The sequence below is a fragment of the Scatophagus argus genome, chromosome 18 (assembly GCF_020382885.2).
Source record: "Scatophagus argus isolate fScaArg1 chromosome 18, fScaArg1.pri, whole genome shotgun sequence".
NCBI classification, from domain to species: Eukaryota; Metazoa; Chordata; class Actinopteri; family Scatophagidae; genus Scatophagus; species Scatophagus argus.
The window spans coordinates 7,642,385-7,669,072 of NC_058510.1; the positions used below are offsets into that span (position 1 = coordinate 7,642,385).

Here is a 26,688-nt window from a genome sequence, read left to right on the forward strand (position 1 = left end):
ATCCACTGGGAACTTATCTATACTATTTTCATTCCAGAGAGACCCATAGAGCCACGCTGCTAGCCTGGCTAAAAACTGAAAGAGCAATTTGGTAGGCAAAATGTAATGGATGTTCGCAGACAACTATTTTGGTAATAATGTTTGCTTTCATTTTGACTGCATGCTAAGCTTACTAAGTGAAACCGGGAGTGTGTTCACCCGATGTGACTCAGTTTGTGAAAAAACCTTCAAGGTCAATAGCTTGAGAGGATGCATTTGCCTCTTTAGACACTGATCTATTGTGTTCTTTGTTTGGTGACTTCCTCCACATCCTGACGTTGTTATGGCAAATTCAAACTGAGGTACCTCAAGGTAACACTATGTCATCCTTGTGAGCTATTTATGATTTCTGTCAGTCTAGTGAATGATCATCCACCTCTTAACCCGTCTGGTGTTTCTTTGATCCATGCGATGAAGTCCAGATTCCCTGAGGTGGTTCTTGTTTGGTCTCAACTGCTTGTTCTTAAGGCAGGAAATTGACCAGAGAGAAAACAGTAGCGTTTGCCAAACGCGGTCTCCAAATACACAGATAAGAAAAGAGAGGCAGATTTAATGGTTCAGCAGAATGTGGGTACACAGAGAGAGAGAGAGAGAAGAGAGGTGACGGGGGGGGCATGCAGAGAGAAAAATGAATGTACACTAACTCACTGTGAGACAGTCAAGTGAAACAATAGAGTGTGTGCTAGAACGCGGTCATTTATCCAGTCTTAAAAGCCTCCGAGCATTGGAACTCCACAAATCAAGTCCATGAAATCAAATCTCCGTTGAAGGCAACTGTGTGAAACTGTTATGTAACTGGTACACAGCTAAGGGTCAGTCTTCACCCACAGAAATGTAGGTTTGTGTGTATGCGTGATCTACATCTGTGTATGTGTGGCCGGCTGTGTGTTTTCTAACCCTTCTGACTTGGACTGTAGACCCCCGCCTGCAGGCAGATCCAGAAGAAAGAAAGAATAGACTTGGCAGGCCTTGAGTTGGCCATCTGTTCCTGTGGATGTGGTCAGTCTGAATTAGGCCCTTCTGCCTGTCTCTCACACACACAGATAGCTTCCTCATGTACTGTATTTCATCGAGCCTCTTACACGCACAGGCACAGTGCATCTGGCTGTCCAGTCTGCCGTGTCCCGTGGCCATGTGTCTGGACTTCTGTTCAGAGGGTCTGTGGTTTCAGGGAGGAAAAACAGAGGGGAGGCGGTGGCGGGGGCTTGTATCGATTCACCCGCCAGTAACGCACCAAGAAGCTGCTTTCATAATCCTGCCTCTTAAATAATTCACTACTCACTCTCAAAATTTCATCAGCACCTACGTATAGAGAACAATATCCCCCACAGCAGCAGCAGCAGCTTTGTGAGGAAGGTGTGCATGAGGCAGCAGATGCAGATGAGCGAGCAGGTGGGAGATGGTTGGGTGATAATACCCTTGTCCAAACCCAAAATCATCAATTACAGGCCACTTGTGCAGCTGCCACACATGCATCTGTGCATTTCCAAAACATGACAAGATTCTTCTCGTGTTTTACACAGGTCTGTTTGGTTTTTGCCTGTTAGAGGGCCTCATAGCTTAGTTGACACTCACGCAGTTGCATGCAGCTTTTGTGGTCAGTGTGTAGCAACTCTTCCGAATGTGCCTCGCTGTGGGCATGCCGCGGCCTCACGTATCTCAGCTGTAATAGTCCAGACATACACTTAGCTTATCTTCTCACAGATTGCCATATCTTCCTGTTTTAACTGACTTCACTTCCACAGTAGTCACAATGTTGTTTTTCATCCAGGTTTAGTTTGAGTGCCTCCATTCAGCTTGAGGGAAAGTCCAAAAAATTTAAGGCAGGCCAGTCTTCTTCCCCATTTTGCTGTAAAAAAAATAAGACAATGAAATCCATCCAGTGAGCTCTGCAGTATGAAGCAATAAGCCATTAAGCCTGTTTCTCATATAACACTCAAAACAGCCTACTGCTGTTGCAACTTCCACGTTATGTTATATAACTAAGTCCCTTCTCTGAGATTCTCCTGATATATTTAGCCGGTGCCAGCAGATGCTGCCCTTGATCCTCCACAATAAAAAGATGCCAGTGTCCAAATGTGACAATCAAGCACACCCACTCCCCTCAGAGCCAACCATGAAAGAGCTTCACCAGCATTATCCAAAGGAAGCACTTGATGTCATATCCTTGGAGCAGTTTTTGGCAGGAGTGAGAGATAGGAAGGAAGGAAAAATAAAGACATATTTGGGGATTTGTTCTGTGTCACAGTAATGAATGCTTTGGCAGCTGAAACAGAAGTGCCATCAGATTAGTCCAGTTACTGAAAGCTTGTTTTGGAAAATGTGTGGTTTTCACTGACCACAACCCTTTTCATTATGATTTCCCAGCTCGCTGTGCACAACACACACCAGTAAGCAGTAATGCAGCAGGCAATTATTGTATTTTCATCAAATACTTTTGTAGTCATTAACAATCATTAAACAGCTTGAGGCTTTTGAGCAATTCAGCAAGGACCCGATTTCGCCTGCAGCGAGAGGCTTTGGAAAGGATGGCCGTATTTGTACACAGCTTACACTTTCACAGTCACTCGTAGTTCTTGTCGATGGCAAGGACTAGACATCTTAGGAGGCAAATACAAAACGGATTTGCTTAAATTTGCCTCTTGTAGATTTTGTTCACTGTTGCAATGCATATAGAAGAAATTTGAATACCCATCACATATTTGCATTGATTGACTTTGTCTCTGTGTCAGTAGTGACCATTTTACTTGGGCAGAGCATGTGAGCTACTTATATATCTGAGTGGTAATACATTTGTCAAAGTAATGTTGTTATTCCTAAAGGGCAGTAAATCTGAACCATCATAACTGTTAGTTGGAGCGCTTTTCTTCAAACGTAATAAATCTCTTCCCATTGCAGCGAGCAAACTGATGTCCACAGAGGATTGTTGAGTATTGTTTCACATGGATTCATCTAGAAAAGCTGGCTTGGTCTGAAAACACAACAAAGTGAGCCAAGTAATTTGGCTAAATAAAGCGAGGACTTTTCTTTGATTTGTAATTGAGGACATGAATTCAAGACTCATTTAATATATCATCTTTAAATATAATGAATATTAAAAAAAATAATTCTTGTTTGATTTGCTTCCTGGATGTTATGGTATCTTCTATTGGGCAGTGAATGTTGCCCAGCCAGTTCTTGGCACGTTTCGTATCCAGCTAAGTCCTCTAAATAGACTAAATTTAGGCCATTTCCCTGTGTCATGCTGAGACACCCAGGTGAATGTTGTGACAAGGGAAATGAATTCTTTGTGATAATATCATCTTTGGCTTCCACAGCCCCCTCTGCTCCCAGCGGTCCTCGGCTATCCACAGGGATCCAGTCGGCTGAAATGCTAAAAGACCCCTCCTGTTAAACTGCCACTGTATGAAACATCGATGGTTGTCAGCTTCCGTGGTGGAGTGAGTTGATACTGTGTAGGAGAGGTGCAAACTAAGGCAGAAATATGATGCCGTGTTATTGCAGTTTTTTTCTTGTTGTTTTTCACCCTTTATTGTATCAGATATGTGGCACAGTGAGATCCTCATACAGGGGAAATGTAAAAGTATATTTATTACCCAGAGGAGCTCAAGTGCAGCACCTACAGAATAGAAGCAAAGGAGAGGCAAATTGCTGAAATAAGTAATTGTTTTTCTTACTGGCTCAAATGAAATGAGATAAACTGTACTTTTTGTCATTTCAGTGCTTTCTAGTCAAGTTTCAGATGGGAAGATTGATACCGCTGTCATATGTCAGAAAGTGATATCCATCCTGTTATTTAATGCTCAGCACAAAAGCAAATAGATCCCAAAATGTGTGGCTTTCTCTTTAAGATACTGTGCGCATAGTAGCACATAAATAATTTAACACGTGTTCACTGAAAGGGAAGCATCTATCTTCATAGGCTCTCTCTGGTTTATTTAGAGCTTTTCCATGGCATTGACCATGACAAATACATTTAGCCTAAATTAAGCTTTTACATTGAATTAAGTGCTTATATGCTCCTCTATTATCACTTTCAAGCAAGCGAAAGAAATGAATAAATTTAAATGACAGATTGCATCATCGCGCAAGTGCAAATAGTTGGCCTCAAGTCATGACTAGCAGCAATTTCCAAGTTGGCATTAAATAATAGGCATAATTATTTCTGGCCATTATTATCATGAGGCTCAGATTAAACAACAGAAATGATAACATGATATTTGGGCATCTGTTGTGTGGGTGATCATTCATCGGTACGCGATGTGGCAGAAACATTTTTAAAGTTTGTCCTAGTAAGATGAGATAGATACTAACAGATATTGTCTCTTGGACAATGAATCGTACTCTTACGCTCACTGCAACATGCACAGACGAATGCTTCGTTAATATCTGTGATACACATGCATATGCACACGCATACTACTCTGTAAGTTTTATTTTTACACCGGCTCAAGTGATCTGAAATTTAGGTTAAAGCTGCAGAGTGAGTGGATTCTCACTCTAGGTTTCGTTAGATTGACCCAAATACTGCAGTCAGAGACTTTTCCATATGTGGGTTGTTCTTTTGTAACACTGCAGTAATAGGAATAGACGTCTGTGTTGTATTTGCTCTTTGTCTTACCTTCTCATCCACTGCAGAGTCATAATACAGAGAGATGCAGGGCTCAGCACACCTCATGCATGACAACTCAACATGCACGTATGGCTCTTGTTAAGCTTAGCATCATGGCCTAAAATTTATATCCACTATGATTACAGGATGACAACAACATGGAGCACAATGTATGTATTTTCCCTTCATATTTTCTGAAGAGAATGTGATTTAAATGCAGTACAAGATTCTCGGTTTATGTATTAATGAGTAAAAGGCCTGACAGTTAAATTCAGAGCACATTATTTATACTCACTGACATGTTTTCTTTCTGGGCTCATATAAAATGTTCCTTGTATTTTCAAAAGATGTGCATTTCAAATTGCACTTACTTTCACTGAAATGTTAGCATCAAAATATACATAAAAGTACTCTTTGTGCATTTATATGTTCCAGCTGGTTAAGGTGGAGCTTATTATTTATATATATATATATATATATATATATATATATGTATGTATATATATATATATATATATATATATATATATATATATATATATATATATATATATATATATATATATAGATATGTATATATATATATATATATATATATATATATATATATATATATATATATATATATATATATATATATATATATATATATATATATATATATATGTGTATATATATATATATATATATATATATATATATATATATATGTGTATATATATATATATATATATATATATATATATATATATGTGTATATATATATATATATATATACACACACTGCTGGGTATCTTGTGGATGTTACCACTGGATCATTAAAGTTTTATCTGTATCCTCAATAATGCATCATGATTTATTATTATATTAGTATATTTTGGATTAATGACCTGAACCTCCAACTAAAGGTTTCACATAAATATAATGGAGTGAACACACAATATTTCCCTTTGAATTTTAGCAGAGTAAAAGTTTAAAGTAGCAGGAAATGGAAATCGTGTAAAGTATAAGCATCTCAAGATTGTAATTAGTTACATTACTTGACTAGACGTCCATAGTTTCTTTGCATTACTGTGTATGTGTGTGTTGTTCATATCTGTGCTGGTTCCAAATTCAGACCTCTGCTGCGAGGAGTGTATGCTCTCAGATATGAAATCCATGTGAATCCCTGGTGGGGAGAACCAGCCATATGGGATTTGCAAACAGGAAGCTGTAAGGATAACTTACAGCTTTCCTCTTGTCCAAACTCGCAGTATAGAGCAAACACAGTCCCTGTGAGATTCCAACTCTCTTTGTCTCCCGCCTCTGTCTCACTGTGCTCCCACGTCAATTTCACTCTCATCCTCTCTCCCTGTCAGAGCAGCAAGTAGAGGAAATAACAGCAGAGCGAGCACAGCAGAGGGGAGGGGTGTTGTAACTTGGTTTACCTTACCTTTTGAATTTATGCTTCTTGAGTACTTGAGCTCAAGAAGAAACTCATCAAAATGTTGATTAACCTGCACCGCTAATCACATCCGGTGGAGATTGTCTCCTCCCGAGAACATGATGGCAAGGAAAATGTTTTGCCTGCATGTAAACATGGTAAACTTCTACCTGTAGACTGCCTCCGAGGTAAGAAGATTCATTATAAATGAGCCGTATGTGCAAAGCAGTTGATGTTTCTGTGATGTTGTGATGTCTTCTCTAGAGGTGTCTTGTACAGTACGCCTGCAGCACAGCAAGCACAGCTTTATCAGCCCACTGGTGTCAGTCAGACTGATAACAACACTACACAGACACAGACACACATGTATGTGTGCGCACTTACCGCCTCACTGCTCAAGGCAGATTTTTTTTGTTTTTTATTGTTTTTTGGGGTTTTTTTTGCTCTTCTTCTCTATGAGGCATAACGGAAATACTAGCCTGTAGGGAGATGTTTATAGGTGTGGGTGGGTGCTTTGTGCATCCATCTTGGTGTGTAATTTATGCCAGTTTTGTACTTAAGTGTGTGTTGAACAAGTGACAAAAAAATCAGCTACTTTGGCTTAGCTTTTTAAATGACTGCAAACACAGAAACTTTAATATAATAGCAGGTTATTATCATTATTATTATTATCAGAAATGTTCCCTAAAAGCCTGGATGAGTAGACAGGGACCCTGTGCAGAGTGCTATGTCTTCCTGGAATGTGTCCCGAGATATTTTAGTCAGTGGAGCTCAGCACAACACAGCTGAGATCTTATCAGCACATGAAGAGCCCACTAACAGAGAATGACTTTTGTGTCGGAGGCTGCAGATGACTGGTAGGATAACAGGCGCAACTCAATTTCGCAATCTTACCAGATTGAGTTACTCCAGTGTGGATGCCTTTTTGGACTGGGTTTTACTGCAGGAGTGTGATTTCCCTGCAGAATGGAGGCAGCTCCACCTCATTCTGGAAGGTAACTGGGCCATGGAAGGATCGAATACTCCTGTGGAGGCTCGTTGCAAAAGTATCTTTGGCTCGTTGTTGTCTTCAACCACACTTCCTGCTGTACATATGAATTTATGCAAAGTTTGCAGACTTTTCTCCTCATTCTTTCCTCTCCCAGTGTGTCCCTCTGGCTGTCAACTCTTCCATATTTTCAAATTTATTTTCATGGTCACAGAGCAGTTAGATTAGTTTGGACTTGTCCGTATTGAATGTCAGTGTGTTGAAGATAAAGGTAACAGGGCACAAGGGTCATATCAATTTAAAAAATGCGATACACAAAGCAGTCATCCTATACCTACAAGCTTTGTTATCCCTTTCTTTGTTCCTCTCTCTTGCGTTGCTTTTGAGAGGGAAAGCAGTTCTCTTTTATTCTCTTTTACGTCTTTCTCTGGCTGTCTTGTCCAGTATTCCAGTCAATCCTTCACTCACCAAACTCACCATCTCTCCCTCTCGCGTTCACGAGCAGCACCGACTCATTCTGTCACTCTAATGTCACAGCAGACGACTTCACTCACCATCACGCCCAAGACACTTGGGCTCACTCTGTATTTGCGCTCTTCACCCCCTATTCTTTTTTCTTACCCTCAGCTTGTATTTCCTTTTCTTGCTCATTCATTTCACACCTTATCTGCCCTTTCCTCTTTCTATCAGCTTAGCTCAGTGACAAAGCCTCTCCGCGTGACATGCATCCCGCCAGCTGAAGGCAATGCGTCACAGTCACGATGCTTCGCACCACAACAAAGCAACTTGGTGGCACGTGGACCCAGAAAGCAGATCTCAAACAGCACAGTTCCAACCTCTTCTCTCTTATGAGAAGAATAGATACATTTAGTGGGCAGTAAATAAAGATGGAAGCAGGGAGGGAGCTGGTGGTAGGAGGAGGCAAAGATACGGAATTAAAAGGAGGTAGGAGGTGATAAAGACAAAAAGAGTAATCTGAGGGAGCGAAGTGGACGAGATGATAAAAAAGAATCAGAATCAGAATCAGAAAGACTTTATTGCCATTGTAAGTGAAGAGGTTTCACATTACTAGGAATTTGTCTTGTTGATTGGTGCATACATAGAACGTAACAAGTAACATATAATAGAAGAATAAAATAAAATCAACTAAAATAGAATAAGGTAACACAAAATACAATAAGATAAGTAGAATAAGTATGGTTCTGGAGGTAGTCCAAAAGTGAGGTAGTGCAGAGTGGAGTATAGTGCAAATGAACAGCAGGTGGATAATGACATGAGCAAAAGGGAGAGACATGAAGAGAGAGAGTTGGATTAAAGTGAAAGAGGAGAAAAGAAGTGGAAAAAAGAGGAACAAGAAAAATATTAGGTAACAGAGAGAAGAGACAAAGATGGATGGGGTTAAGATAAAGATGAGTGTATAAAATAGAGGAAGAGGCAGTGACAGATGGCGAAAAACGGAAACAAACTAAAAGAACTGGCCAGAGATGGATGTTTTTTGGGGATAGGCCACAGCCAGGATCAAAATCTAATTAATTACTAAGCACAATAATGTCCAGGATATTTTTCTTGGTGATGCACATGACCGTGTCACAGCACAGGACTCGTGAGAAGCACAGGGCAAAATAGCCTTCATTCACACTGCATGCGAGCTCCAATAACAAAAGGAGCGACACTGAGAGAGGGAGACATTAAAGACAAAGCCCGCAGATGAATCGTGGAGGGACGGCAGCCAAGATGTGAAATCCGCACAACCTTGAGCAGTCGCACTAATGTTCCGATGAGAATCACCTCTTTGCTGTGTTATTGCAAGAGCCTCCTGGTGAAAGGCTTTGGCATCAGCACATTCAAGATTCACACAAAGTCACACACATACACACAGTGATATTGCTGTCTCAAAAAATCCTTGCACCAGTATTGCTAGGCTATTAGAGTTAACTGCTGACCTGTAGGAACCAACATCGACAGCCATCTCGCTCTCGGCATCCCTCTGAGCTCTGTGAGAAATTTCACACCTACAGTGTACTAAATCAATGTTTTCTGGCTACTGTAAAGCTGTAAATGATTTCAGAAATGATCACCACGCGATTTCAGATAAAGCTGCAAAGTTGTCTCCATCTTTCGATTTCATATTCAGGGTTAAAACTGGTGTGATGGTGCTGCAGCGTGTGGGTTCAGTATGTGGGCTGGGGAATGCAGGCTGTGATAACGCCCTTGTTTCCACGATGAAGCAGCTCACCAGGCTGTCACTGGCAGGTGCTGAGTCACTTTATTTCAATTCAGAGAGAGCAAGCAGCCGGTCGGCCTCTCATATCGGCCCTGCTGCTCAAGCACTACTCCAGCAAAAAGGGGTCCACACCTCGGCAGGGTAATAATTCCAGCCATGCAGATTATCAAGCATAATTGCGATGATGTTTTGTCTTTCATCAAAGGTTTACATTACAGTTGACATTTTTATGGTGTAATGTTAGCGACAACACTGATTTTTATGAAGCTGTTTGAAAGGTGATGTTCAAAATGAGCTGAGTTCCACAATAACTTTCATTTTCATTGCAAAGTCACGCACAGCACTAGACTAACTGACAGTTATACAGCTTCATGTGTGATGGGGAATCACAGTTTGCCTTTGTGTCTTTGTCACTGTATTCTGTTGAGCTGGGGTTTGACTGTACTTTGTTCATTCTCTACAGAGCTGGAGTGGATGCAGATGAAAATCCAGAGGACCTTTCTTCCGAGGTAGAAACACCTTAGTGTCGCCGTTCAGTAATCCATGTTTTATCTACTCTGTTTATTGCCGCAGACTTTGTCCCTAATGGCAGTGAAATACATTTCAATCCGAACTGCAGCCCCCAACTTTGGAAAAGTCGAATTTTTTTCTGTCCTGACATAGCACCCAAGAGGGCACTGTTTACTATTGTTGTGCATGGCTGTCTTCATAGCTCTTGTACAGGTATTTCTCATCACTTCCATTTAGAATCTGGAGCATTAGTGCTACTTTATATTGAGGCATTACAGGCAGCCGGTACTTATGTTGGTGCACTTTAAAACACTTAAACTATTAACGTAATTGCAAACAGTAGTCTAAATGATCTACCTCCAGTTTTATATGATTCCTTTTATGTATTCGGGGGATGAATTTTTCATGAAAAATCTCTGCCACTATACACAAAACTTTAAAATGAGGAGCTAATTTACAGAGATAAATGACAAATGGCAGCAGGAAACAGCTCATAAGGTTTAAAACAATGCCATAATCAATCATTTAAGCATCTTTAAAGATGTCCACATATGATAACTAATAAGAAACTCTGCAGCTTCCTTTGCTTCCTAGATTAATCGAAATCCCAGCAGTCTCCATTGTTCCCATATTCACAATACTTGAAATACTATTGTATCTAAAGTGATTCTCCCCATGCATATGGTAAACTGTGCTGTGAGCTGTGTTTTCTGCTTAGCACTGGACGGAAACTGAACAAAAATGAGAGAGCAGAGGCTGCATTCAAAGACAATGAAACTTCATTTGTTTAAGAGCTATTTTTAATCACCGCGAAAGTGCTGCAGAACTGTACTGCGTCACTGAGTCTGTACGTGTTTGACCCCAGTACAGGATATTGGAAGAGTGTTTTGGACACACTGTGCATTACAGGGATGCAACGACGTGTAGCATCTTTACACATTATGTGCGAGGATTTACAGTACATCCTGCCATTATATGCTTCTACCCTTTAATCTTGGCTCTGTTGTTTATTTCAACACCTCATCGCATCAAAGTGAAGAAGAGGTGCAAGAGAAGGAAATGCTCTTTTGTTTCCTGCAAAAATGACAGTCTGTAACACATCCTTGTACATAGGCCTCCGTATTTTTGCTGTGCAGGCACATCCACCCACACGCTCCCCTCCCAACCTACCATCTCAGCTCCCCAACAGCACTCCATCCACTCCCTTTCATCTTCCTTTTTGACCTGACTCTTATCTGCACGCTGTGAATGGGACATGGTCTGGGCAGCTCCCTAGTATTATGAGGCCAGAGGGGCAGAATAGACAGTGTGGCAGGTAAGGCTAGAGAGGATCCCAGTGGAGAGGTGAGGTCGAGCTGCAGGTCGCTTTCTCATGGAAATGGATAAATGTAACCTTGCCCAGAGTGAAAGTCCTCACAGGGACCGCTGGGGCATGTTGCTGCTGTAGCAGGAAGGGATCTCAAGGGACAATGACGTTTTTGAGAACAGGATTTTCCTATATAACCACAGAGCCTGTCGTCCCACTTGTTAGAGCGGAGGTCATTGGATATGGCCCCACTGACCGTCCAGGGTTGCAGGTTTCCAGCATTTCCATCAGTATAGCCACCCCACAGGATCTTTGTGTGTTGACGACTAACAGTGGTTCTCTCATGGCCTACAGGTGGCTACAGGGAGGCCAGACACAACACGAGGCCTGTGGCACCATCTGGACTACAAGTATCCTTTCACTGCTTTCTTCTCCAAAGCACTCTCACATCTGCTGGCACTCACAATGATTAATGCACTGGGCTGTGGAGAAGTATTATACAATGAGTAAGAGGGAAAATAGCAGAGTGCTCCATTTCAGGGCATTTGAAGAAAGAACCACATGTACTGTGATGACAGAACAAACAGTAATTTTATGAAGTGCTTCAGGTGTTTGTATGTAGTACATATATGCCTGTGTATGGCTGTATCTGTGCATCAAAGGTAATTTAAGGTAGTTTTTCCTAATATGATGTGTATTAGTATGTATCTCTGTATGCAAGTTACAGGACTTGAAAGCAACTGAAGACTACTGTTTCCAGAATAACGGCTAGCTTGGCTGTGTCCTCGGGGAAAGGTTCACTCATTAACAGGTTTGTTGTTTTCTTTGTTTTTTTTTTTTTTATTTTTATCCTTAACAAATCAAAGTGCACAAAGAGGAAGTTGTGGTTTGATAGGGGGTCAGACCATGTCAATTATTTATTCCACGTTGAGCTAAAAAGTAGCTAGCCACAGCCTCTATCTTTACCCTAAAAAACAAAATAAAACATTAAAGTAGTATTGATCTTTTCATCTAAGTCTCAGGAAGAAGGTGAATACGTGTGTTTTATAAAATGTCAAACTGTCGCTTTAGTGTGTTTGCTGTTGACTGTGGGGTGAACTGGATTCCTGTGAGCAGAGAATATCGTTAAATCATTTGGCAGTGAGAAAACAGTCCCATCCTGTGCAGTGGAATTTCATGAGGACTGCATTAAGTTTAAGCTAATCTAATTTTACAGCTTAATGGCCCCATGACCTGGTCCTGCACATCATTTTACTTTATGAGTCCATCTCCACTGCAAAACAATCAGATGCAGGTCTGCGAGTGCATTTATCTGGAGTGTCTGGTTAATGCATGTGTGTGTGTTAATGTTAATATTAGACTTTTTTAAGATGAATGTATTTAGAATGAATGACTGTTATGGTAGAAACAAGCCAAAGGACCAAGTTATGCATTGTAGATTAGAAAAAAAAAAATAAGCTCTGTTTACAAAGAACGGGACAAGTTCAGCACTCAGCCAGTTTCTTGAACTGTCAATAGTATGAAAAACATGTATCACATCGTGGCTTGTTCAAACATGTTATGGCTGACGGACTATTAAAAAAAGCAGAGTTTATGAGGTAAACGGCGTCTGTGTTTATGGCGTCTTTAGTGTTGCTAGATGAACATAATGTACACAAATGACAATAAAAGACCCTCAAAAAAATAATCAAGCTTTGACCGAATTAATGAGAGACAACTTTGGCAACAATTAGAGTTTTTCTGGTTATGTCTGCATGTCCCCAGTAGACTCTGAGTGTTTTCACATTGTTCCTTGTCATCTCAAACTTCATCAAGCCGAAAGGGGAGCATCTGTGAACGGCCACCTTCAAGGAGTCAGTAGTCAGGATATTTTCATGCATAGTTGTTTTGCTCTAATGAAATATTCCTTGAGAAGCGCCTCCTCGTTGTTCCTCGGTGTCCTCACAAGTCTCCACGTCCCTGCTGCTGAAGCCACAGCATGATACTGACGCCAGTTTTCACAGAATGGTGTTAAACTCACCAATCGTTTCCACCAAGCTCAGCTTAGTAAATCATTACAAAGAAGTGATATTTTTTGCTTTACATTTGATTTATTTCCAACAAAAATGGATTACATTATGTTAAGTTGTGTAAGGATTACTGACAAAGTTTCTAATAAAACCCACTGTCACTTGAGACTGAAATTACAAAATGGTGAAAAGGAGAATGTGGTTGAATGCCTTACAAAATCCTTGGAGGTGATTTAATGTCGTTCCTGATGCCTTTATTTTACATTACATGGTTTGTTGCCAGCCTCCCAACAGCTTCTGGGAACATTGATTCAAACACAATTTTTCTCAGAACTGGCTCCGAGTTGTCACAAAACTACCTAAATGGAATAAAGAAACTCTTTAGAAATATACTCTTAATTAAACCTTCAATGCGGTTTGGAACTGGTGAAGATAATTTTGGAATTCCAAAAACCAGAATCCAGTAAGCAGCAGAAAGTGGCGTGATGATGAATTTTATCCACTTTCTGACAATATACACTAAGTAGTTTAAAAACAGTTCAATAAAAATGCTTTGTCAGACAATATATGTGTAAGTAGTCAAATGTGAACCAGATTCCTCTTGACCTTTGGAAAATATGCTTATTTGCTTTGTTCTTATTTAGATGAGAATATTGACACTGCTCTTACATCTGTAATATAAATCTAAGGCTACAGCTACAGCAGTTAGTTGCCTTAGATTAGTATAAATGCTGGAAATGGTGCCAACAGACAGCCTGAATCTGCATTAAGGTCACAAAATCCACCCATCAGCACTTCTAAAGTCCGCTAATCAATACGTTACATAAACACGTGTGGTAATGCAGCTGCACAGGGCGTCATGGTGAATGCCAGTGCCTCTCAGTTTGTGATAAGCTATCCCTCAAACTATTGCACTGTTGTCATTCCACTTCTCTATTTACACCTCAGACTATGATTTAACCAAGGTCCCTGCAACCTTCAAACGTGTTCTTACACCTCCTCCATTTTGTGATATCAACAAGGACAATGAGGGAGAGGAGTACAGGGGACTAACAGAGATATGGATGCCCTCTTCCTGAGGAGGACTTTCAGCGTGTGCTAAAGGATCTTCTAAAGATCTTCTATCAGTCTGTAGTAGCCCTGTACTTTGCTGTGGTGTGTTGCGGTGGCAGGATTTATATCATTTTTTACTTTTTTATAGCGCTTGTTATTCATTTTTGTTTACTTTTCCAGTTTATCTGTACTTGTTTCTGTCCTTGTTCTGTGGAAACAACTGAATTTCTCCTCTGGGGAGCTGTAAAGGCTTATCTTATGTTTATTTCATCCTTACAAAAATCTAAGTGTATAAATAACAAGGCAGATGGTTTACCTTTGGACAGAGCCAGGCCAGCTTTCTATAGTGTCTGCCAAGATGGCCAGAGGCGGCCACACTCACATATGACACACAGCAAACATTTGATTTATGACGCTTGCTTTTATTGCTCGCAACACGGCATTGCAAGCTGTGTAACCATGGTAACTAGAGTGTTCCCAAACCTTTTGGCTATATGGTTAAAAGTCTACATAGTGGGTTAATTTGCACATTTGACAGAATAAGTGTATGCATGTAAATGTGAGAGAGTGAGATGAGTGGCAGGGTTGAGAGGAGCCACAGGCAGGATGAAAGGCGCTGTCCTGGCCAATGTTTCCCATTGCTATTATGGAGATGCTTTGATGTGGACCAGGTGAGAGGAGCCTCAGCGTGGATCCTGCTGCCTGGTAATTGAGCCTGAACTTGGCTCGCTGGTGTCTCATCCTGCAGGAATAGTGTACTGCTGCTCCCTTAACCGTTTCCCTGTCAGCCTGGCTTGAAGGCTCATTAGGACAAACGTTTTACTCCAAAGCACAGATTCTGACGGACATCAAAGCCTGTTTGATCTTTCCTGCTGAAGTGGTTTGTGGACTGTGGTTGCAGGGATGGAAACTGATGTTTTTTTGTTTTGGCTCTGGTATCGCAGAGGCCACCCGTGTTTAGGAGACATGCTGTGACTGCGTTATATGGCTGACTTGGTCTTTGGATGAGTCAGTGTAAATCTCTTTGTGTTTCCTATGGCATTATATAATGTACTACTATAGCAAGGCATAAACAATGCCAGACTAAAAGACAGAGGGACGCTCCATCAACTCTAATTATGTGCTGCTGACGTTTTGTACTGTGTCTGGGACCTGTGGAAATATTCATTATAGTATGGTTTCAAAATGTTGAATATGCATTATATTGTTCTTCTTTATAACTAATGCATTACAAGCAGTTGCCATTGATGCTCAGAGTAACGCTCATATTACTATATTTACTTAACATACTGTGGTGTAGTTTATTAGCTAAGTATAAAGTAATCAAGGAGTTTTTATGTATACGAAAACTGACAGCCAGATGAGAAGATTGACACCACTCGTACGACTGTTGCTTCAGTATGAAGCAACTAATTTTGACCCAAGCTGTTTTTATCCCTGCTCAGGCCATTTGTTTTGTAACTGATTTCATTACTTCACCTTGTATCCATTTGCTTTTCTCTTTTCTCAGGCTTCAAGTATGTTTTTTGTTCCCATTTCACACCTTCCTGTGCACTTTGTTAAGCTTCAGAACATTGCGGAACTGAGCTCTGCTTTGTGTGACTTTGTTCTCCAAAGCCCTCGCTGCTTCTGGAAACCTCAATGCAAACTCCAATAACTGAATGCAGTAATCAGTCACAGCGGTAACAAAAATAATCAACAGGAGCAAATCTTTGGACAGAGCCAGGCCAGCTGCTTGCTCCAACTTCATGTTTCATAGACAGATAAAAGAGTAGCACCAATCCTCCCCTCTAATTCTCTATAAGAGGGGGAATGAACATGTCTCCTAAAATTGTTTGTTTGAGAAGGAGATAAGGTCACAGCCAAAAAAATCAAATTCTCTATGTGGTTTAACGAGATGCTTTTTAGCATTCAAATGAAACACACGTTCATTTAACTGTGAAGCACAGACAGCTGTTTTGGATCTTTGGGGGGGTATTCCACTGTCTGATTAAAATTAGAACCTGTTTTGAATCACTTGAATCAATGTATTGTCTTTCATCCGTTCAAATTAATTCTTTTTTCAGCAGGGACAATCCCTCTTAATTCTGTTCATATATTAAGTTTGTATGTGTTCTTAGTTTCTGACTTGTGCTTATGTCTCTCCCCTCTATAGCAACAGAAAATGGACGTGCTCAAGTAAAGAAGAAATGCCTCAGAACTGTACAGTAGTTTCATGAATATTCTTCTACTGATTAGAGGTCAGGAAATAGTAGGTGTAGGAAGGAAATGAGGTTGCTGCGATGACAGCTGAAGCAGCAGTCTGGCTTCTACCTCCACACAGCCTCTCAGCTCCTTTAAAACACACACACACACACACCCAACCTGACACCATTGCAGAGAGCAATTCCAGCAGTTATAATTACCATTGCTGTCTAGTATTATGCCAGCATGGAACAGGAGGACACCATGCCGACAAGAAGACAACTCACTCCTGCAGGTCCCAAGGAAGTCATTACTCCCTCCTGCACCCCCCCTTTTCTGCCTCTTCATCCTCCATACCAGAATGTTAGAACTGGCACTGCACAACAAATCCGTTTCCTCTTTTCTTTGTCTTTTGTGCTCATGCCAGGGGATTGTGTACTTGTGTGCAACATCTAAGTCCCCACATTGTTCATTATAGGCCCTGAGGTACAAAGGTTTCCCTCTACCCAAAATTACAGGATTGTTGAAGTATAGTTTTGTCTTTTTTCAAGGCACAAGGAGGCCAAAGTACGAACACCTGCAGAAGGGCAATTATTAATCAGAGCTTTTGTTTACAGCTAAAAGCGTGCAAGTGTGCTGTGATTTTTCCCTGTCTGAAAATGGAGAGGATACAGAATCAAGCGTATTACACAATCGGCTGCAACCAAGCCACTGTGTGCAGAAATCTGGCCTCGAGATAAGCATTACAAGGTGTGTAATGTCATTGCTTTTATCAAGCGACGACCTGCAATCACCGGCGTTTGTTGATTTGACCTCACAACACCTCCAGAGGACGTTGACTGTAACATATTTGGCACCGGAAAACACCCCTCTCTACTCTCTACTGCTTTAAAATGATCAGGCACCGTGCCTGATTTCGAGCACAGAGAAGTTTTAAATTTGTATAATATTTGATTCAATACATTGTACACATTTCCTCCAGGACAAATTTTCAGGCTCACCAATTTTTCTTGCTTTAATCCTTGTACTCCTGCTCTCAGCACTAATTAGAAGTGTGCTCGCCTGCGCTGACTTTTATCAACACTTGAACACATTTATAAACCGGTTCTGACCTTGCCTCTGGTTTTAATCAAGTGCAAGACTGACCCGACTTGCCTGAAACAAAATAACAACCCCTTTTTTTTCTGTGAGTAAATAATTTTTATCTCTATCAAGCAGCTCTCTCCTGAAGTCTTTCTTTGTTGCATATTTTATTGTGGGCTTTTATTACTTAAGGCAGCAGCAGACAAGAGCTGGAACATGTATATTAAATATGCTAACAACGTAGCAAACTGGAACGAAAATAGCACAGGCACCTAAAGCTTGAATGACTAATATCCAGCTTTCTGCAGCATGTTATGTTGAAAGATCCACTGGTGCTTAATGACAGTAAGCCTACAATAGCCTTATAAGAGGAATAGTGAATAGTGTGCTTAATTTAACTGTATAGATGTTTATCATGTCAGAACTACATTTGTGTGGGTTTAGTGCAGCGACATCAGTGAAATCTGAAAATGGCTGTGTCATTGTTCAGGCTCTCACTGCACTGTGCCTGGTGGAAGTGAGGCTGTCTTTGTTGCAGTTTATATATAGAGAGAGAGATTTTTTTTTTTTTTTTTTATGTGCTTGAACTGGAAGTCTGGTTGAATGACATGTTGACTATGTGGTGTACAGTGTGACAGAACAATGTCTGACGTCTCTACAGTATGTACAAGGGGAAAAAAAGCAAATGTCTCTTGCTTATGTTTCCTCTTTGTAACACTGCAAAAAATATTATGTATTTATGGATATGTGTGTGTGTGTGTGTGTGTGTGTGTGTGTGTGAGTGATGTGCTTTTCTCCAGAAAAAGTGACTCACTTAAGCCCATTCTTTCTAACACAGTCACTGGCCTGCGATTAGCCCTCCCACATCTGCAGCTAAACTAATAAACATTCCCCCAAACTATACTTGCCATACTTGTGTGTGGCATACTGTGGTAACACTACTGACATGTTACACTTTGACCTTCCAAACTTTTACAGACCCTCTAAAATATGTCAGTGAAGCAACGAAATTACTTATTTTCACACATACTTGCATAATGTGCCCCGAATGGGATGTGCTTTGACTCTGCTAAAATTATTACATGTTGTAACTTCCTGGCCTGAGACCAAATTTGGAAAAGGCTGAAAACAAACAATTTTTTTCCTCTTTTGCTCTCTCTGTCATTGACACTTAAACACATTTGCCAACATGCCTTAACAAGGTCACAGATATGTAAAACCACTGCTAACACATTGTGGCCCTCCACTGACCGACTCACTGCCACCGTGGTGTGCCAGACTCTTCAGCAGCGCTCCTGTTCACGAGGTTAGACTTCTCCTTTGTTGCTACGTGTTGTGCATATCTTCAGGGAACAGAAAGAAATAAAAATTATCAATTATAATTTTGCATTTGCTCTTCAGCACGAGGAGCGGCTGTGTAAGACTGAACAAGATGAATCCGCCCTCGATGTGGAGAAAACGGAGAAGCAGCTTGTATGTGTGGGAGATGAGACTGGATCTGAGCACCAGGAAGACCTGCTGGAGGGAGACCTGGGCCTTGGCTCTGAAGCTCCAGGGGTCACCTCTAACGCTGGCACATCAGTCTCGCTGCCCTGAGGCTAAGGCCCCACCTTCCCACAGTGAATGGGGTCACTGGTCAGGGCATGAGAGAGGGGTCGAACGTGAGCCGGAGATACAATAGCTCCAGAAAGGTCGTGCATAGGCCGCTGCTCTTCCGGTTACTCTGCTGATGATTATCTTGGCTTGTTTTGCTCTAGTTTCAAAGAATTTAATATCTGAAATACAGTCATTATACCTGTACAGTTTAAACGTCTAACGTTTAACAACCAAAACAAAACAGAAGCTCACTTATGTGAGCACTGTGCACTTCTCACCCAGCCAGAAATATTATAGTGTAACGGCTCTGTTGAACATGCAACATGCTAAGTCACACATTAATTGCTAGAACAGCAGCTTCAGGCTGCTTGGTTACATAACGTCTTGGATTCAAGCTTCATGAAGAATTGCTCATGAGCATACTGTGATTGAAAGCTGTGGTGTTTCCCCTAATCAGCTGAAATGGTATTTTTGTGCCAACTTTGGTTTTCCCCAACTCCTTATTAAACTTTTATTGCACTTGCTTTTTATTTACTGTTTTCCTGTGCAGTTCTTTTACTCATTCATTGAATCTGGCCCCACCCTCATCCACATCTTGCTTATCATTCTGCGGCAAGATAAAATACTTCATAGCAAGTAAGCATATTAACAGCATTAGGAAAAGAAGCTATCAGCACTGAGACGTCTATGCAGATTGCACTTTCCAAGTGCATGATTATAAATCTCAGGGCCCATTTCCCGTTGTGTGAAGCAGAATGATGTGTACTATACAGATCCAGTGCGTCAAGGTTGGGCTTTGTGAACATGTGGGCTGTTTCTGTCATATTAATAAAGCCGCTGTCCTTGAAGTGAGGGCTTTTTTTTTGTTATGAATGCATGGGTGCATCCGTGGAATGCCCCACTGTTTCTGTCCTGAGTTACTGTAACAAAAATACAGTGTATTTTCCTTTGTGCTGATGTTTGAATTCAGTTTTCACTTCTCAGCAAAAGAGATAGCAAATGCCTTTTAGCATGAATCCTCCTCCATCTAATTCAGAGTACAGTTCTATTAGTTTAAGCGTGATTTGCTGAGATTTGGGGCCATTAGCTGTACAGCAGGTACAGCACAAACACAACACGCTGTTATGCATTTAGTTGGTGATGCTCGAAGTATTAAAAAAATTCAACTTTGTCATTTTAAAACTCAGTGGCGATGTCTTTCCACATCTGAATGTTCTTTCTGATGAACCACAAACCTTATTTTCGGTGTTTTCATCAAGAGCTTCACAAAAAGGTTTCAGAGTACTTTTTGTGCAACCTTGCGGAGGAAAAACACTACCTGTTGAGCTTTCCAAGTGTAATTTTCTTTGCACCGAGAGCATCTCAAAACTGAATGTAACTGAGCTATTTTACTGAATGAAACTTTACCCTCAGCAAATAACAAAATCTGTATGAGTGAGAGGAAAATCTCAAGTCTTTCTTTCCTTTGTTGTTTATATGAGAGGTCCCTTTATCTTTGTATTTAAGTCACTAAATATCCCTGTATCCCACTTTATGTGCCATTTCTCTGAGACCTGTTTAGATTGTGTTGTCACAAAATTTAAGTTCTCAAGAGTGTAATTATTACTTCTAGCAATTGATGAATACGGTATTCTTGACAAAAAAACGTTTCTGTGACATACTTAAAGGTGAGAAGTTTCTGACCACGACTAGCGTCACAGAGCAACGTTTTCAGGCCGTGCGCACACATTACTGGATATGCTTTCGGCCAATGATTTCACACATTTTTCATGAAGGAGGGAATGAATTATAACGTTAGCTCCACCTCAGAGATACACTCAATGTGTTTTAGGGAGAAATACAGTATGTCAACAGAAACTCTGCTAAGAAAACTCCACAGGGCACCTTCACGTTGTGTAGCTAACAGCAACACGTGTGTGGCAATATCCCACACAATGGTTCTCAAATGGTGAGGGAAGGCACGGTGGTGCTTAATGCACTGAGGTAAGGTATGCCTTGAAATCTTTTGGAAATATAAGGAACTAAAGTAATTCAAAATATATGTTAATAGCATATAGTTTTTTTTTGTTATTACTACACTGACCAGTGGCTCACCATGTTTGATTTTATTCGCATTTTTAAGGGAACGTTGCGTCGCGCACCAGACTTTGAGAACCAGTGGTCGAGTGTCTGTACTGCAGTGCGGGTTGTTCAACACAAATGCATAAACTGTCTTGTTAACTGTGAACTTTACTCAATGCAATATTCCCAGATCAGTTGTTTGTTTTTTTTTCTTTTATATATAAGAGCAAGCAATTGTAAACATTTGAAATGGTAGAACAGACTGCTTACACCGACACTGAGAGAGACGTTCAAGCTCCAGAGCCATGACATTGTCCACAGCGCATGATATCATCTTACGAGGATTTGGTGACAAAAATCAAAACATCCTTTTTTCTTTTTTTTTTTTAAATCTAGAAAAAGCACTACTGCTGCTGCTTCTGATGTAGCCTACTCATCACACCTCTACCTATGGCACATCAACAAACCAATTTATTGATTGTCTCTGACTTCAACCAGATCTTACAAATAAACATTAGCAATGAGCTTTTTTTTTTTAAATAAGTTTTTTTTTTTTCCTGTCATTGACTATGTTCACTTTTACATACAGTATGGAGACTGAAAAAAAAACAAACAGATTTCTTGGAAAGTTTTTGAACATTCAAAAATAACCCCAAAACATACACTCTGTAGTGTCTTCATAGCAAGATACATGAATTATAGAGCTGTTTTGTTTTTCCATTGTTGCAGCTTTACCAATTAAGTCACTGTTCGTAGGCCTTGCGTTGTTAAACACATCCAACATTCCAGTATAAAAAGGAGTGGTCCCTTCAAATACCACCGCAGTTCAACTCAGGGAAACATGATACATTCCAAATGTGGCCAGTGGAGCTCCTCGAGCACTGATTTAATGTAAAGCTTTGATTCCACAATAAGAGGAAACGGCACTCAATGCAAAATGAACATTAAATTAAAGGTCTTTGGTGGTGAGTATGTTTTCACAGTTTGGAGTGCGTCAGTAGTGATTTGCTCAAGTCCTTGGCCTCTCCGGCTGTTCTGACTCTTTCGTACCCTAGAACAGACATGGCGTGGTGGCAGTAGTCCTCCACTTGTTTGATCTGTTGAATGCTGAGCACTGTTCTCCATGCACTAGCAGCTTGTGTGGCATTCCTGGAGGAGACAATGAATGGCTTAGATGAGGAGCTGGAGCCGCTGGTCATGTTCAGCGCAAATGACTCAATGTCATGATTGGTGGTGAGGTTGGCAAAGCGGTAGATGCTCCGTAAGGTCTTGACCGGGTTCTCGACCAGATCTTCATACCGCACTACCATATACTTCCCTTTCAGCCAGCTGGGTGGATTTAAGGCAGTCCTCAAAGTCCTGGAGGTGCGGTCACAGATCACCTCCATGGCTCCTATGGAGTGGTAGTCTGAGCCGTCCTTCTTGTTGACTTTGTGACTAGGATCCACAAAAGGTATCCGGCGAAGTTTAGGATCCCTGCTGCGGACCACCTGTAAATTCTCCCTGATCAGGCCGTGTCTGGATTTGATCCTTGAGTTGGCCACCGCTCGCGGGTCTCTGACTAAGTGTATCACCTTCAAATCCAAAGACGGATCCTCCATGAGGGGGGCCAACACGTTAATGTCCAAAATGCGCACCCCTTTAATTACTATGGTGTTATATTTGAGGCACTCCTCCTCCAACAGTCTAAGGCTTTGAGGAGGGCACTTTTTGCACACCTTATCATCCACCATCCCCACCACCTCTTTCCTGTAGGCTGAGCAGAGGGGGTAAGAGCACACCACTTTATTGAGGGTGGCCCCGAATAGTCCCAGGGAGGTAAAATTCTTGCCCCCGGGACTGTTGTAAAGTTGGAAAACAGACAGATCACAGCGGTATAAAGAGCTAAGCATGTCCCTGGCTGCCCCTTGTAAAGACACCGCATCACCCGGGTACAGTTTCTGCCAGATGTGCCACATCGGCTCATACAAGAAGAACACTTCAGGATTTTGGTTAAAAAGCTCCCCGAAAAAGGACGAGCCTGACCTCCAGGTGGTCAGAACATAGATGAGCTGTCTCTTTTTGGCCAGAGAGGGCCTGTACAGGAAGCGAATGTCAGATCTGCTCTGATAAGTGGTGCTCCTCATCTGATGATTACACTGCTGTGGCTCTTTAGTCCATTTATAATTAGCCAGGTTAAGCATAGTGAGGACCAGCAATAAGAAATAGGCCATAAATAAGACAATCCTCTTCCTGCGGAGGACTTTCATCACGATCCCAGGCTGTGCTATTATCTTGGTATGATTCCTGTAGGTTTTAAGCTTCCTCCCAAAGCCTGCATCCTTCTCCCAAGGCGCTGTCAACTTCAGTGGTTGATGATATTGTTTGCCTCTCATCTGTACCCTCGGAGAGTGGCTCTCACCGCTTGACAAAGCTCCTTACATTGACTGTGCTCCCACACGATCTGGTGAATGCAGCCTAGACCGAGAACTGACACCCCAGCAGAATAGAAGCTTATTAGGTAATATAGTCACCGCCAATTCGAAATCCACAACACGATATCCCGTTTTCACTGCACTGCGCAATGTTCTTCATGGGAACGACGGGTGAGAGGAGCGTTTAAGTTGTCCATAACGAGCGCTGCAGTGATTCCGTGGGTGGCCCGTCTTCAAAACAAAAAGGAAGAAGCCTTCATCATTGTAACAGACGCCCTGTTTGTCCATGTTCACCGGGGGTATCCCTGCGCAGTTATCATCTCATGCATCCTTATAACCGCAGCCTTGTGAGATTCACACACCGCAGACACCAAAAACCGTAACGAGTTCGCGCGCCCGACTGGAGCTCATATCATTCCGCATCTGCCTGCCACAACGGAGCAGTGAATAGCCAATAGTCACAGTCAGGGCGTTTGGAGGAAGATTCCTCCCCGTTCTTCCTGCTCCTCCGCTCGTCCAACTAATACAAACTGGACGGATTCAATCAGGATACAAGGGGAAAGACCCGCCCACAGAGGGACTATATTGGCCCGCGTCGTTGCGTCGAGGGTCACCGAGCTGCGCCATTGGACCTGCTGCACGCCTGTCTCGTTGCGGGTTGTGTTTCCCCAGATCTCAGTAATGGTAGACTGTGGGAAATGATGCTGTTATTATGTTTCTGAGCGATCTACATCACTATCTGCATCCTTATAGCTATGCTCCGCCCTTCTCGTTAGGATCCGTACAGCTGCGCATTAGACCACTTCCAAGTAGGATTTTGATGGTTTTCTTTACAAACGCCACAACATCACCCACCTCCATTGTGTGAAACAGTGTTTTGTGTAAATTCCTCTATTTTAAGTTTCTGTTAAGTGTCCCGTCCCGTCTTCTCTGTGCTATGTATAACTACAGTGAAGAATCAAAATTTCAAGTGAAATACAGGCCTATTTGTTTTTCCCACTGCAGCCTCAAGATGGTAGCTCAGATCCATAAGGAAAACAAACATCTCAATACCTTAAAGTCCCTAAAAATCCCTTTATTTATTAAAAGTACCATACACACATTATGGCAAAATATGTTCCTGTTAGAGTACCGCAGGGATGTTAATGTTGTTTAAAAAAATCAATAAATAACTGAGTTGAAAGTATAACAGTAGATCTAGAGGGACATTGCTCCGTTTTTTTTTCATTGACTGCATTGGAAACAGTCAACAACAGTGACTGACGCTCCTCTCAAGTGGAATCAGCTGAAATCTGACATCTGACAGCTGTTCCCCGGGCACTGACAAGTCCTGGGAAGCTGCAAGGCCATGTGTTCGTACAGAGGAAACCACATGCTCTGCAGACTGAAAATCATCTTTCCTAAGAGGCTTGCCAGTTTGGGATTACAAGCCTGCATTGCTGAACAGCACAAAAGACTGTGTGAAAGGTCCTGGGCCCTTTGACCCCTGATGAGAAATCCCTATAGGCGATGTTATATTCGGATTGGGATTTAGTGATGTTATGGTGATGTTTGATGATTTTACGGTGACCTTACTGTGCTCATTTTATTTATCTTGTAGCACTAAAATCTATGTGTTACCATATCTGTTTGTATATGGTTCTATATACAGCAGTATGGCCTTGTTGTTTTTCTAAAAGGACATCTATTACACAGCAAGCACAGCTGTGTGTGTGTGCTATAAATGCTTTTGAAAAAAGCTTAGATATAAGCTGGATTATCAGTAAATAATTGCTCTTAATACTCTGTAAAGTGATCAGTGATTGTAGATGTTCCCATCCTATCATTTTCTGGTGCTCGTTATTTGGCTGTTTACAGTACAAAACCTTTGTGCATACTGCCCTCTGCTGGAGAATAATGCTCACGGTCAAGACTAAGAAACTGACTTTTCTGAAGTCCAGAAGTTTCTTTAACAATACCAAATAATTTACTCATCATATATATGTAAATGATTGATATCATCATGAACAACAGGAAATAATCAAAATAAAGCGCTCCGGAATATCTTTATCCCCTTTTCTTTCTCAGTTTGGGATTATTTGCTCAAAATCTAATAATGTTGCACAGTGCAGTTCTTGCATTTCGCATCAACTAACAGTCAGCATGTATCCTACTCAAGTTGTGTACTCAAGTTTTTATTTTTTCACTTTTTAATTTGGTTCTGTTGATTAACTGAAGGCTGTTCTGGGATGCTGTATTGTTGGATAATAAAGTGCAGCTGCAGGACCCTTTTCTCCACTGCAAGAATAATTGCTTTGAAATTGAGTCGACAGGGAGAAGTTTATTTTAAAATGCTCATAAAATTTAACAACTCCTCGATGATTGTTAATTAGTAGGGTCCAAGTTTGACTCCACATGGACTATTTTGAGCTTTTCTCTTAACTGCATCAGATTGTGTGTGGGCCTTTTCAGGCGGATGAGATGCATCATTATCCTAGAAAGCGACAGACTGACTCAGTAATTTGAAAATATAGTCCAGGATATTGGTATGAATCATTTTTTCAGCATATGCATAACACTGTAGCATATATATAGGATCTGGTATAACAAAATAATTAGAACTGTGTTTTATTTAACCAGTCCCTTGGTAGGCCTTTCCCACAGAAAACATTTTGACAAAACAACCTGTTTTGTAATGTTGTAATGTTGTAAATTGTTGAATTGTATGTTGTAAATTACCGATTTAGTGCCAAGATCCTGGTGTTCCTGTAAAAAAAAGGCTTCTTACACTCAGCTGATTTCTTACAAGCTTCCCTTTTAATTCATTAACTTAATTTCCTGCCTTCCTCAATTGTAAGTTATCGTGAGGTGTACAGTTACTTTGCTTTCTGTGTCGCCAGTTTCTCTGTCTTCTGCATGGATGAGATGTTGGCTGTGATATGCGTGGATGTGGCAGAACCAGCAGGGCAGCAGTGTGTATCTACCATATGTGCGGTCTGCCACTGACTGTACAGACTCAGGTATCTCTTTCTAACTCTCTTTCCATAATGCATCTGCAGTAAAAATCTCACCCTTGCCTGTGCAAACATCAGTTGCATGGACGTGCTCACATTACTGCAAGAGGCTGTCCAACAGTAAGCAAACACACACACACACACACACACACACACACACGCAGACACACGTACACAGTCCTTCAGAGATGTA

At 41.2% G+C, this 26,688-nt stretch overlaps 2 protein-coding genes across 6 annotated transcripts in view; one reads left to right on the forward strand and one right to left on the reverse strand.

Moving 5' to 3' along the window:
* Positions 1–19,554, forward strand: part of LOC124049432 (sodium/hydrogen exchanger 9-like) — a 55,890-nt gene extending 36,336 nt beyond the window's left edge. For 2 of the 5 annotated variants that reach the window (XM_046371067.1, XM_046371070.1), the window contains exons 13-16: positions 9,750–9,795; positions 11,457–11,512; positions 18,641–18,737; positions 18,812–19,554. In XM_046371067.1, coding sequence (XP_046227023.1) covers positions 9,750–9,795; positions 11,457–11,512; positions 18,641–18,737; positions 18,812–19,027 — 415 coding nt within the window. In that variant the 3' untranslated portion in view covers positions 19,028–19,554. The other 3 variants (XM_046371069.1, XM_046371071.1, XM_046371072.1) reach the window with 2 other exon arrangements.
* A 1,684-nt stretch (positions 19,555–21,238) lies between these two features.
* Positions 21,239–24,051, reverse strand: chst2b (carbohydrate (N-acetylglucosamine-6-O) sulfotransferase 2b). The gene has a single exon (XM_046371073.1). The coding sequence runs from the start codon at positions 23,461–23,463 to the stop codon at positions 22,066–22,068; it is 1,398 nt and encodes a 465-aa protein (XP_046227029.1). The 5' UTR covers positions 23,464–24,051; the 3' UTR covers positions 21,239–22,065.
* Between the last annotated feature and the right edge of the window lie 2,637 nt (positions 24,052–26,688).

What these genes read in the sequence shown, in the direction of transcription:
- chst2b (XM_046371073.1), bottom strand. Translation starts at nt 23,463, where the DNA reads ATGAGAGGCAAACAATATCATCAACCACTGAAGTTGACAGCGCCTTGG.